This window comes from Xenopus laevis, chromosome 1L (assembly GCF_017654675.1).
Source record: "Xenopus laevis strain J_2021 chromosome 1L, Xenopus_laevis_v10.1, whole genome shotgun sequence".
In the NCBI taxonomy this organism is placed as follows: domain Eukaryota; kingdom Metazoa; phylum Chordata; class Amphibia; order Anura; family Pipidae; genus Xenopus; species Xenopus laevis.
Genome location: NC_054371.1, coordinates 166,793,160 through 166,807,623, shown reverse-complemented (window position 1 = coordinate 166,807,623; position 14,464 = coordinate 166,793,160). Strand labels below are relative to the sequence as shown.

The 14,464-nt window shown below is 40.9% G+C and overlaps 1 protein-coding gene across 3 annotated transcripts in view; it reads right to left on the bottom strand.

The window, feature by feature from the left end:
- Positions 1-4,045: 4,045 nt before the first annotated feature.
- pi4ka.L (phosphatidylinositol 4-kinase, catalytic, alpha L homeolog) overlaps positions 4,046-14,464 on the bottom strand; it is an 84,297-nt gene continuing 73,878 nt past the window's right edge. For 2 of the 3 annotated variants that reach the window (XM_018262039.2, XM_018262042.2), the window contains 8 exons: positions 14,091-14,197; positions 13,651-13,755; positions 11,572-11,697; positions 11,362-11,482; positions 10,868-11,027; positions 7,089-7,178; positions 6,921-7,004; positions 4,046-5,031 (listed from right to left, as the gene is read on the bottom strand). In XM_018262039.2, the coding sequence (XP_018117528.1) occupies positions 4,980-5,031; positions 6,921-7,004; positions 7,089-7,178; positions 10,868-11,027; positions 11,362-11,482; positions 11,572-11,697; positions 13,651-13,755; positions 14,091-14,197 (845 nt within the window). In that variant the 3' untranslated portion in view covers positions 4,046-4,979. The remainder of the gene's footprint in view (positions 5,032-6,920; positions 7,005-7,088; positions 7,179-10,867; positions 11,028-11,361; positions 11,483-11,571; positions 11,698-13,650; positions 13,756-14,090; positions 14,198-14,464) is intronic. The other variant, XR_005962038.1, reaches the window with a different exon arrangement.

Genomic DNA, 14,464 nt, shown 5'->3' with positions numbered 1-14,464 from the left:
GGTTGGCTTCCTCAGGACTGGGTCGGCTGGTAAATCCTATCTGGCAAGTGGCACATCAAGCCATGACCATAATTCTCTCCCAGTGGCTCTGAATATGCTCATAATGTGATCCGCTCATTGGTCACCCAGAATGCCAAATAGGAGCAGAGCATTAGCACATATGGCAGCTTTACACAAACAGAAATTCCAGTATTGCCAGTAAACCTGCCAGCATGTTGGTGGACTGTTGGTGGAAAATGGAGCTCCTGAAATGAAACCTACACAAATATCAGGGAGAATTAAATGAATTCCCCCTCCCAAAATGAGTCGTTTTTAAAAATAAGACTTCAGCACCCCTAAAGCCCCCACATCAGGCTTGTTCTGTTAAAAGAACAGTCCCTTGCACAATAATATCATCACGACTGAATTAAGCCTTTACGTTCTAGGAAAATCTCACCTCCACATACAGTTTTCAAAGCTTTTCTCATTAACATGTAATGGGAGAGTGACCTCTTGTGGTCATTTCTTGGAATTGCTTCTTCCATGTTTCAGTGGAATCAAGGATAATGACCATATCTAGCTGTCCCAGCTTATAACTGGTTAAACTTGCCTCTGAAGCAATTGCGTTGGTTCATCAGGATTTAGTCCATCACCCCACTGTGGATTCACTTTATTAAAGGGGACATATAGGACAAATGGAAAAAACCCTAATTTTGTATGGTGTTGCTTTTACATGTTCACTGGTCCCAGGCTTCAGTTCCCTATCAGGTCCTGCTAGCTGCTGATTGGTTCCTGTCCTACAGTGCAGTGAGCTGAGAGCCGCCGGCTCCCCTGCACAGCCTGGGAATTCAGGGAGCAGGAAGTGGAAGAGAAGGGAGGGATTATTAGGGTTTTTGCAGAAATATTCAATAAATCAGCTTAAAACACTACTTTTTAAGCACAATTCTTCTACATCTAAATAAGCATAATGCACTGGTACGTTCTTATTTTTTTTACACAAAATGTCTCCTTTAATAGAATTTCTTCTTCTCAAGAATATCTTTCTGCCAAAAATCCAGTATTGGAGGGAGATCTCTCTTTTTCGGGCCTCACACAAGAATTCAAGCCTGGCCTCACTCTTGTTTTCCTATCTGTTCTTTTCCAAACAGCACAGCCACATCTCTCCTCCAACAAGCAAAACTGGCTCAGTGATCTATTCACCGCTTCACGGACAGCAACTTAATAAAAACGTATGAATAGCAAGTTGTCATCTTTTCAGAACTCTTACAAGAGGGGTCAAATAGGGCAACTTGATCCCATAAGGCAGAAAATGTATGTGGAGCGATGCCAGGGAATGCTGGGAGTTGTAGTTTATCATTTGGACAGCAGTATAAACAGTTATTGGACACACATTGTGGTACAGGCAGATACAGTGTATGAATGGAGGAGCCTCATGCACCATAAATAACCTTTGTGACCCTGGGACATGTAAAGGTACAAAGTGACACTGCTTGTATAGAGATACTCTGTGCTGACTCATGACATATAAGTACCTGCCCATATACACGTTACAAAGGTACATCGCTCATACAGGTATAGCCTGTTCCGACTCGTGATGTGCAAGTTCCTGCTCATGAACTGGTCAAAGTTGCTACTGATTGTATAGTACATTGCTGATCTTACACAATATGAACTGCCCCGAGCACACGCCTGTTAACATGCAAGCTCATGCCCAACGATGTAGGCGATTTATTCCATTTATTTAGATGCAACAAACTGCAATACATTGTTTCAGAATGGACAAGGGTTCACTACAGTTTATTGCTTTCATTTCAGTTTTCACAAAATGTATTTGTAAAGGGTGGAATAAGACCAGCACCACATACAATAAATCCAAACAGATAATAATTCAGTAGAATCCCAGAAAGCAGTCGTTACAGTAGCCACTGTATTAGAAAGGATTTCGCTTCCATGGAGATACAAAAAGATTCCACTGATACACGCAGAAAGACTGGAAGTTGTGTAGAAACGAGTTACTAGTTGCACACCAGTAGTTTTATATAGTCTGATACAATTGTGAACAAAAAAATTGGAGCTGAAGGAGGGGAAAGGTTCAGCCAAGCTTTTCAGGTAGTCCTCTAGATGGATTTGGCCAGTTAAGAGCTGGTTGTGATTTACAGTTGGGGAGGGGAGTGGTGTCGTATTCCTGGGTTAAAGCAGTTCCCTGCCATTCAGTCACTGGCTACGGTTCCCTTGTCTTTAAAAGGGGAAGCCACCGCATCTTCGGTCTCCTTGGACTTATTTGGAGATGGTGTGCTGAAGTGCCTGAGGTGGAGGTAGGCCTCAGTTGGTGAAGTTTGTGCTAGAAAGTTTTGCAATAGTTTACTATAGAAGTGAGAGGCAGGATCAGGGTAGTTAGTAGAGCAGCCAGAGGCTCCAACGAGGAGACCAGGAAGAGTTATCACCCAGCACTGTCACCTGTCAGTCAGACAATCAGGCTCAGGAAAAAAAAAAGTAAGGGACCACTGTGAGAGTTGCCTTGTGCTGGGGTCTAGCTTACAAATCTGTACCAACAACACTATGCATGTGATTGAATAAGAACACTACCTGAGGAATAAAAGAATCTGAAGTGTTTATGAAATGATCGATATTTGTACCATCTAAGCAATACCAGCGAGACCGGATTTGCATCTGCGGCGCCCCAAGGCGCAGGAACGCTGCATTCCTAATACAGCTGGACGGCATGCCGCCCCTAAAATTTCGCCGCCCTAGGCCCAGGTCTTTGTGGCCTTGCCACAAATTCGGGTCTGAGTAGCAGCCCAGAGATTGTGCACCTCAGTGATTGAAGGGTTAGCATTGTCTTGTAAGAACCACTGGCACCCAAGTTACTTTAGAGATAAAGTTGTTACTTTAGAGATAAAGTTGTATGTGTGAATTCAGTGTGGTTAAACCTTCCTCCACTATGGAAGGGCCCAAGAGAAAATGTTTGTGTGACATTTCTTTCCTAGACAAAGTGGCCATACACGATAAGATCCGCTTGTTTGGCAAGGTCACTAAATGAGCAGATCTTAACCCGATATGCCCACGAAAAACAGGGTGATATCGGGTTAATCCAATTGTTCAGCCCTAGGGCCAAACGATCGGATTACAACAAAGGAAATGAGGACAGCATCAACTAGCCAAAGCATTCCTCGATTGCCAAAAAAAATCATACCCACCTGATAGATATCGGGCCGATTTTTGGGCTGATATTGATCGGGAAGACCCTTTGGAACACCCATACATGGGCAGATAAACTGCTGAATCAGTCTAAAAGATCGATATCGGCAGCTTTAATATGCCCATCTATGGCCTCCTTTAGTGGACAATCAGTGATTAGCATTTTTCAGCCAGCTGCAGGTTGAAAACTGAAAGCAATCACTGATTGGTTGCTATGGGTTACTGCCCAGGAGCAAATGTGCCCAGTTTTTATAAACAAGCCCTGTTGTCTATCTCTGTGCATCTCTGGGAATAATAATCTGGCAAAGCACAGGCCAGCATTGGAGTGAGATAGTGAGAGTCAGCAGTTTACTGGCCTGGGGTATTGGGCCAAAGCATCAAGACATAGATATGATCCTCTCCTGACAGGTCTGCATGGGCCCTTGTGTGAACAATCAGCCTGATTTCCTAAGCACCAAGATGGTCAAAGCTCTAAACATCACCAAATCAGCTCAGCTCTAAGTGTATATTGCTAACACTATATCTATTAGTAACTAACAGCAACAAATTGGATTTCTGCTAGTCTTGTTGCAGTGACCAATCAGAGTTGATTACTTCTGGGTACATTTACAACACTTACACCAGTGTTATGGGTTTTCTCTAGATGATCTGATTTACTTTCTAAAAATACTGTTAATTCTATTCAAGTCTCCTGTTTTGCCTCAGTACTAGAATAGAAATCGATTTATCATATGTAGCATTATATATAATCCGCTTACTTTTGCCATAAGCTCGGGGACGATTCCTAGTGGTTTATGCCACAGCAGATCTATGGAAACCATTCCACAAAACCCTCTGCCATTACACGTACAGAAAGAACTGTCACAGATACATGAAACAAGTTTGTTTAATTACAGTTCACAAATTAAATACAATCTTAGGAGAATTTTTACATACACACAGTGAAAATAGGCTTTCTTCATATATATCCGGCATGAAGCAAGTCCCTCGTGTCTGGGAATGGTGCATATTGTCACACTCTATATCAGTGATCCCCAACCAGTAGCTCGTGAGCAACATGTTGCTCTCCAACCCCTTGGATGTTGCTCCCAGTTGCTTCAAAGAAGGTGCTTATTTTTGAATTCCAGGCTTGTATTGGTTGATAAAAACCAGTGTACTGTCAAACAGAGTCTCAATGTAGGATGACAATCCAAAAAGGGGCTACTAAATGGCCAATCACAGCACTTATTTGGCACCCCAAGAACAGTTTTCATGCTTGTGTTGCTCCCCAACTCCTTTTACTTCTGAATGTTGCTCATGGGTTCTAAAGGTTGGGAATTCTTGCTCTACAGGGTTCCCCCAAAAGGAAAATGAAGGGAATCTTTCACCATCTTTGCACCCCTCTGAGACAATGTCACATTCAGGAATAAGGTGCAGTATAGAACTCTCACAGTTACAGTTAAGCACATCATATAGAGCGAACAGGTTTTCATAAATAATACACAGTTTCCTATCAGATTCCCAGAACAAATACAAGTCTTGTATTGCTACCCAACAATTAATTGCACTTAAGTCCGTAACACAGACTCTCTACATTGTTCAGCTTCTTCATATAGTTACATGTTTTTTCTTTTGCAGAAATATATTTAAAAAGTTCTCTAGTAGAAATGAGGCAGCTGACCACACCAAACCTGCCTTTCATTGCTTCTATAATCGCAGCTTTTCTTTATAGCAGACTGAAGGAGACTTACACGTGTGCACTGAAAAACTGAAGAACTACAGATCACAACAGAAGACAGAGGGTCACACATTACCATTATGGATCAGTATGGGATGTCATTCTGATAATACTGGATCATATCGTAGGTTCGGCTCCTAATAAATAAAGGAAAATAAATTCAGCAGTAGTTAGTAATATACAATAAACAGATATATTTTACATGTAAAACACAATGAGTGCATGAATAGGCATGTGCACTAATATGGCACAGATTTGCAAAGCAGTAACCCATAGCAACCAAAGAGGCATTTCATTTCATACTTTAACAGCATAAGATCAAATCATAGATAATTGCTTAGTGGTTGCTATAGGTTATTGCTGATTTAATTTGCAAAAACAAAAATACTGTAACTAAGAAATATTGTTTTTTTATTATTGCGTATACTGTATGTGGAATTCTTGAGTGCAATGGGAGCTAATAGCCTATTCCAAAGGGTATGTACCTCTGCCCTGTACAAAGAGCTGCTGACTGGTTACACCAGTGATCCCCAACCATTGGCTAATGAGTAACATGTTGCTCCTCAACCCCTTGGATGTTGCTCCCAGTGGCCTCAAAGCAGGTGCTTGTTTTTGAATTGCAGACTTGAAGGCGAGTTTTGGTTGCACTAAAACCAATTTTACTGCCAAACACAGTCTCCTGTAATGTTCCAGCTCACATAGGTGCTACCAGGTAGCCAATCAAAGCCTTTATTGGGCACCCAGGGAACTTTTTTCATGCTTGTGTTGCTCCCCAACACTTTTTAGATTTGAATATGGCTCACGGATACAAAAGATTGGGGACCCCTGGGTTAGACTGTGCATGTGTAACAATTATCATACACCCTGTAGATTATAGTTCCATTAAAGGAGCAGTTCTGTATAGAAACTGGGTAAGTAGATAGCATACAGGCCGAAGGCTTCAGCTGTTGCCAGCCTGTGTATTTTTGCAGGCTGAGAGAAGCAGATCTGCTCAGTGCCCCTGCACCATTGACTTGAATCCAAAAGTCGCTAACTCAGAGTTAGAGAGTTGCAAAGCAAAGTAGTGTTTGGTTCTATTAGTCACTCCATCCTTTATACATTACATTTTTGGCTTATTTACTATATTGAAAACATGTTTTATTTTACACAGTCTATCTATTTTCCCAGTTTTTATTTTTACACTGAACAATTCCTTTAAAGGAGAATTCCACTCTTTACCTAAAAAAAACCCCTACCCCCCACGCCACGTAGACCCCCCCCAGCCTAGCTGCCCCCACCAAGATATGCCCCTAACTTTTTACTTATCCCTCGGTACAGATTCAGGCATCGGAGTTCACCGCAGCCATCTGCCGGGTCTTTGTGTCTTCTTCTGGCACTTCGGCAATTTCAGTCCATTTTGTCGCATGTACAGTTGTCGCAAACCGGTAAATTGCTCCAACTGCCCATGCGCTGATTCACCAGTCTCCGTCTCCACTTACCGAAGGCCTGATAGATGGCTGTGGTGAACTCCGATGCCTGAATCTGCACAGAGGGGTAAGTAAAAAGTATGGGGCAGTTAGGCTGCGGGGAGGAGGGAGGGGTTCTATGTGGGGTGGGGGGTAGGGTTTTTTTATGGTAAAGGGTTGAAGGGAGGAGGGAGGGGTTCTATGTGGGGTGGGGGTAGGGTTTTTTTGGTAAAGGGTTGAATTCTACTAAGTGTTTTTGTCCTGTGCTGTATTTTTAGTGCCATTATTTGGAGGAGCACTCAAAACACCATTTACCCATGGCACATTGCTTGCTATTGGCCTAAAATGTGCATTGGCATATTTTCTTCCAGCAATCACCAGGCAAGGTCACATGGGGCACTTCTCACCAATGTCAACAGAAAGCAATTCACAGTGGATAACAGGCAATTTGAGCATCCCATCAAAGAAAGGCATGTAGCCCATTGCCTTAAATGTAAGGAGTTAAAATTAAGATAGGAAAAGTAAGAGGCAAAGCAGAAATAGAATAGGCAGGGAAATAAGCGGTAATGAAAATGGCAGACCTGTTGCTGAGGAAGCAATTCTGAATGACCTTCAAGATGAAATTGGCCGCTTCCCTCTCTGTGGAGTTGGGGCTGAACCTTTGCCTGTTGATCAGACACATGGGTTTGTCAGTAATAGATAAGAAAAAGATACAAACACACAAAGATTGCAGACAAAAGCGGACTTACTTCAGTAGTTTAATGGTCTGTCCACGGAAACAGGGCAGTCCTGTGTCTAACATAAGAGTGACTAGGGACACCACGGCATCCATGTATGGCCTGCAGCACAAAGTAGAGAAGGCAGTCTGGTTACTGGGATTTAGATCTTTTTTCTACATTAAAGGGGAACTATAGTGAAAATGAAAATTTAATATAAGCTTCAGCATACTGAAATACGAAAATTTCTAAATACAATCAATTAAAAATTCTGTACCATTTCTGAAATAATCAAGTTTATCTTCACTATTTCTCAGCATCTGTTTCTCCTCATTCTGTCTTCATGCAGGAGTTGGGTGACAGACAGTTACATCCAATTTATCTTATAGGGGGTTATATTTGCCTAGAAGATGTATTAGAGCTCACTCTATTTAAAACACTAAACATCATATCTTTCTACATGCAGGATTTGTTTGCACTGGATTAAGTTGTTTAAGTGAGCTCTAATTTATCTGCTAGGAAAGGGAGCCCCCCTAAAATATATATTGGATCATTCATCTGACACCCAACTGCTGCAAGAAGACAGAATGAAGAGAAACAGATTCTGAGAGAGGAATAGTGATTATAAACTTGACTATTTCAGAAAGAAACACAAATCAAAGGAGGGCACTCCAAGTAGCAAAAAACATTTTTTATAGTAATAAAATCTCAAATGTAGGAGGTGCTGATAACCCAGGGATACCAACAAGTAACCCAAAACTCAATGTTACATATAATGGGTTTGTACATCTTCTGTTTGTATATTATTCAGAGTGTGCAAACCCATTATACAGTGGTGTGAAAAACTATTTGCCCCCTTGCTGATTTCTTATTCTTTTGCATGTTTGTCACACAAAATGTTTCTGCTCATCAAAAACCGTTAACTATTAGTCAAAGATAACATAATTGAACACAAAATGCAGTTTTTTAATGAAGGTTTACGTTATTAAGGGAGAAAAAAAACTCCAAATCTACATGGGCCTGTGTGAAAAAGTGATTGCCCCCCTTGTTAAAAAATAACTTAACTGTGGTTTATCACATCTGAGTTCAATTTCAAAGGTTATAAAGCCATTTCTAAAGCTTTGGGACTCCAGCGAACCACAGTGAGAGCCATTATCCACAAATGGCAAAAACATGGAACAGTGGTGAACCTTCCCAGGAGTGGCCGGCCGACCAAAATTACCCCAAGAGCGCAGAGACAACTCATCCGAGAGGCCACAAAAGACCCCAGGACAACATCTAAAGAACTGCAGGCCTCACTTGCCTCAATTAAGGTCAGTGTTCACGACTCCACCATAAGAAAGAGACTGGGCAAAAACGGCCTGCATGGCAGATTTCCAAGGTGCAAACCACTTTTAAGCAAAAAGAACATTAAGGCTCGTCTCAATTTTGCTAAAAAACATCTCAATGATTGCCAAGACTTTTGGGAAAATACCTTGTGGACCGACGAGACAAAAGTTGAACTTTTTGGAAGGTGCGCGTCCCGTTACATCCGGCGTAAAAGTAACACAGCATTTCAGAAAAAGAACATCATACCAACAGTAAAATATGGTGGTGGTGTGATGGTCTGGGGTTGTTTTGCTGCTTCAGGACCTGGAAGACTTGCTGTGATAGATGGAACCATGAATTCTACTGTCTACCAAAAAATCCTGAAGGAGAATGTCCGGACATCTGTTCGTCAATTCAAGCTGAAGCGATCTTGGGTGCTGCAGCAGGACAATGACCCAAAACACACCAGCAAATCCACCTCTGAATGGCTGAAGAAAAACAAAATGAAGACTTTGGAGTGGCCTAGTCAAAGTCCTGACCTGAATCCTATTGAGATGTTGTGGCATGACCTTAAAAAGGCGGTTCATGCTAGAAAACCCTCAAATAAAGCTGAATTACAACAATTCTGCAAAGATGAGTGGGCCAAAATTCCTCCAGAGCGCTGTAAAAGACTCGTTGCAAGTTATCGCAAACGCTTGATTGCAGTTATTGCTGCTAAGGGTGGCCCAACCAGTTATTAGGTTTAGGGGGCAATTACTTTTTCACACAGGTTTGGATTTCTTTTCTCCCCAAATAATAAAAACCCTCATTTAAAAACTGCATTTTGTGTTTACTTGTGTTATCTTTGACTAATAGTTAAATGTGTTTGATGATCAGAAACATTTTGTGTGACAAACATGCAAAAGAATAAGAAATCAGGAAGGGGGCAAATAGTTTTTCACACCACTGTATGTGACATTATTTCAAAAGGAATGCCGATTTTTTAAATGATTGTATTTAGAAAATTACTTCAGCATGGGGAAGCTTATATTAAATTTTCATTTTGCGATAGTTCCCCTTTAAATTTACAGCTTCCTCTTTACCAAACATATTGTTTCTCTCATAGTGGAATACACAGCTTTCCTGCCAAGGAAACCAAGTTTTGCTCCAGCAATTTCCCTTTTCATGGAATACTGTTCTTTCTATGGTCATGTTTTTTTCCCACTACCACTAAAAAAATGCTGCCAAAGAATTCCAGCCTAACCTGTCAGTTAACATAGGATGATCTTCAGCCTGAAAATACCCCACCCCTGCAAGTGACCGAGCACAAGCGCCTGTAGAGGGACAAATTTGCATCTTCTCTGCTGTGTGGGACTAAAACTCAGAGCATACAAGTACAGTAAAATCCTACTTAAAATAAATGCCTTGTGTCACATGCTGTTACAAAAAAATAAATAAATCTGACATCCAAATGGTACTTGCAAAAAATTGTTCTTTGCAAGTACCATGCTCCTGTCAGATCATTAGGACAGAGGTCTTTCCAATTCAGAAGTCTTCTGACTCAAAAGGACATCTGCATAAGGACCCCTGAGCTACGGGCCAGCTGTGATCCTTGTGTATCCAAAGGTGGCAGTTATAAATCTTCCTTTTTTACACAAACAGTTCACATAAAAGAGGGTTATATTTGCTTTTCATTTTAGGCAAGATACTAAAGGGTGGAAACATTCAAATTACTCCCCCACACTAATGGCATGCCAGAGATTTTCCCCCATCTGAGACGACAGAAGAAGGAAACCGACCTTACTCCTAATTTATTTAAATGCTATGTATTAATTTTTTTCATTTTCCCTGTCAAAATTCTCCATCTCCCACTGTCCTACTACAGGCAGTGATGCATCGCTGGGGGTTATTCAATGGAGTGCCGTACACAATAGCAATGGTCTGAATGGAAATGTTGTGGAAGCTCTGTCCCGGTCTATTGTACATTTGCCAGTGGCTCATAAATAAGCTCATAAGATCCATTAGTAGATTGGGGATTCAGACAAAATACAATCCAGTGGGATCTCAGTACAGGTATAGGACACGTTATCCAGAATGCTTGGGACCTGGGGCCTTTCCTGATAACGGATCTTTCTGTGATTGGGATCTTCATATCTTCAGTCTACTAGAAAATCTTTTAAGCATTACATAAACTCAATAGGCTGGTTTGCTTCCAGTAAGGATTAATTATATCTTAGTTTGAAAAAAAGTACAAGATTCTGTTTTATTGTTACAAAGAACATGGAAATAATTTCCAGGGTTGATCTCACAGTTAGAAGGAATCCTGTCACCAATCACTAAAACTATTATGAATGTGTGTCATTTTCCTAATTTCTTTCTGAATATTTCAGGTTGATTTCAAGTTCAGGTTGTTTTATTACCTGCATTGTTAGTTCATTCTGTTCTGTATTATCATAACCAACTACTAACAAGTAGGAGACTGTGATAAACTGGCTTAGACCCAGCGGCTCATGCTTCTATCATACCTTACAGCTAAGTAGCCACGCACGCACATCTCCATGAACCATTTGAAAGGTGTGGCTTCCATCTTGCCTCCCATAATCATTACCATCTCATCAGTCAGCTTTATATCTGGCTCCCATCCCAGGTTGCCCCCCGGGGAGCTCTCAAACATGAAGCCAAAATCTGTAGGAAGAAAATACACTATACTGTCAGAAGGGTGGCACAGAAGAGAAGGAAAACTTGGTACTGATAATGAGAGACTGGCAAGTAGGTTTGCCACCTTTTCTGGAAAAAAATACCGGCTTTCCTATTTATTTATCTTTTTTCCCTATTAATAACATTGGGAGCAACCATCATTTTTACCGACCAGGCCGGTAAAATACCAGCCAGGTGGCAACCCTACTGGCAAGAGATAGGGACATGTAATAAGAAAGAAAGATGCTAATTATAAGGGGAAAATCGGTTGGAATTGTTCTTATTAGTGCAGAACATGACATGTAGATAGTGTAGAACTAACCAATGTGTATAATATGCCCCTTTTTATCCAACATGATATTTCCATTATGTCGATCTTTAATCTGGAGCAGAAACAGCAGGAGGCTGTAGGCTGCCATACTTCGGATAAAGTTATATCGAGCCTGAGGAAAAAAAGTGAGGGTGTTAAATGCAATTTCTAAGAAATGCAAATTATGAACTCTGAGACTAAACAGGAGCTGAAACAATGTACCTTTTGGAATGCGAGAGCGGACTCGTCCCCATACTGCCGAGTGAAATAATCATACATGCCAAAATCTGTTTGACGACCAAGCTGGTCCCGCGAGGTGCAGTCTGGTATACATTCAATAACTCCACACTGTAATGAACATAGTAAGAATGCTTCCTAAATATTCTGCTTCTGTACAACCTGCCAAAACTACATACATGTACGATTTGTCTTCTTGAGCAACAGAACATTAATCAAAGATCCAACAAAATGTTCTTTCTTAGACAACACTGTGTGTGTGTGGGATCAATCAAAATACAGTCAGCAGTTGATTGGTGTGTTTAGAGGGTCACTGCCTGACCGGGAGTTGGACTTGGACCTGTATAGTTTGGTTATTCCTATGCAGCCAATCCCCATTTTCACAGCTTTTCCATTCAGAATACACAGATCATACAATATGTTTATGTGGGTTGTATACTGAAGACTAAAACTAGCCAAACTGGGCTGATTCTTCATTCTTTTCAGTATATTTTTTAAACCCCACTGTGTAATAACTGCCCCCTGGGTTGAGCTTCTTTCATGTACATAGCTGTAACTTCAGACCTTAGTTTTTTTTATGGGTAATGCTTTATTGTTTTGATATGGAATAAAAGAAACCAAAACAACACATTGTTAGAATAATGTGTTGGTGCTTCAGTTAAAATGTATACATGACAATTGGCTGCTTGTCAATGACAAACATAGTAGAAGTTACAGGGACAATACAGGGTGGATAAAACAGTGCAGAGCTAAATGGCGACTAAAGGCAAACCACTGAATCTTTACCAAAGTTGTGTGAAGGATCCTTGACCTCCCAGTCCACTGAAAACAAACCTAATGGACTGACCATAAAGTGGGAGTAAGACAAGCTAATTAAAGAGAACATATACCACCCCTTCATGAAATGAGCTCATTCAGCTGGGTTTATAAAGAAAAGGCACATAAACACTATCTGAACACATACAGATATAAGTTATTTTTTTAATATGCAAACATACTTGGTTCCACAGGAAACCATGATACTTGTACAAGCAATTTGCTTGTACCCTAAGGGTAGGGACACACTGGGCGATTTGGGGAGATTTAGTCGCCTGGCGACTAATCGCTGCGACTTTCCACGACCAATCTTCCCCGAATGCCTCCCCTCGCTCTGCGCCTGGCTAAAATGAAAAATCGCCTGCGCTAATCACACGCGGCGATTCGTTTTCCGAAGTCGCCCGAAGTTTCCTCGTGAGGCAACTTCGGGCGATTTCGGAAAACGAATCGCCGCGTGTGATTAGCGCAGGCGATTTTTCATTTTAGCCAGGCGCAGAGCGAGGGGAGGCATTCGGGGAGAAAAGTCGCGGCGATTAGTCGCCAGGCGACTAAATCTCCCCAAATCGCCCAGTGTGTCCCTACCCTTAGTGTTGAGGATACAGTAGGGGCCTATTTGTCACCTTCCTATTGTTTGGGAGTTAATGACATTTGGTTCTGGGCCCATTAGCTCTAGTTATGGCAGTGAATTGAAGAACAAACAGCATATAAAGTAATGAACTGTGGGCTGCAAACCATAGAGCTTACAGGTATGTTGATAGTGGAACAGAGAGGACAAGTACATGATTTTATTGTTCTGGTAAAAGCATGTTTGAAAGCAGTGGACAATGCTACATAAACGAATCTCAGCTTAAAATAAATGTGCCTTATTTATTTTAAGCTGTGACTTATTTATTTAGCATTGTGATGTGGGAAGACTGACTCACGCAGAGCAATGGGTAGTTAAGAGGAGATAGCACAGAATGTTGCCTATATAAGTGGTTATTTATTCATTTATAGTTGATATTATACTGACCAGATAAAAATGACCTTAAACAACATAATAACTTTTCTGTGATCTAAGAGGCTCTCTGTTACAGGGTCTGAAGATATCTATATTGATACAAATCTCTGCATAATTATTAAATGACTGGTAATATTATAAACTCGCAGCACAGTATTTATATAGTGGGAGGAGTACATTATTCATATATGGGAGGATCGTTGTAATCAAACATAAATGTTTTATTTCTCACTTCCAAAAATACTTACCCCTGGAGCTGTTGCTACCACTCTGTATGGGAAAACAAAGAGATCAAGTCCCACCAGTTGGAAAATGTTCTTAAAGAGACCAATGATCTGCAGCGCCAACATATCCTATAACAGCAAATGTACACAGTGTGAGTGGATGATGAAATCCAGAATTGCATTTCTTCCTGTTTACAGGGTTACCATTGGAAACCCATTTGGCCCTTAGGGACCCTGTACAAATAGTACAACTAAGTTAAATGGAAAATTATCCCCCCTTTTTGACACAAGCTTATATTATTATAAAGCATAAAGTAGTATAGTCAGGCACATTCCACCAACGTGTTACAGGGTTCCTAACTGATACTACGGATTTAACTATTTAGGTTCCATCTTCCTTTGGCCAAAAATCTATATATATTTCACATTCACGTAGAGTAAAAGAGAAAAGATGTTCTGCTTACCTGTCTGCAGTCATCTCCGACCTTAAATATAGCTGCCTGCCAGCAAACCTTCCCATCGCCACCTTCCTCCTCACTCTCATCAATAGAATCTGATCGACAGCTGAGACCTAACAGAGAAATGAAGAGATGGGAAAAAAGAACTACTTAGAGAGGCCATCAATGGGTTCAATACATAGAGATTCATAACGAAGATATAAAGGGAAAGTAACTGGCACTGAAACAGTTTCAAGTACAGCATAGGACATTTTAGCAGAATTACTGGGAATAAAGCAAGGTTAGAAAAAGCACACAGATCTGCAATATTTGCACAGGAAAAAATAAACACATGAAGAGAGGAAAAGCAGGGCTCCAAAGGTCATTGTCGGATGTGGTGT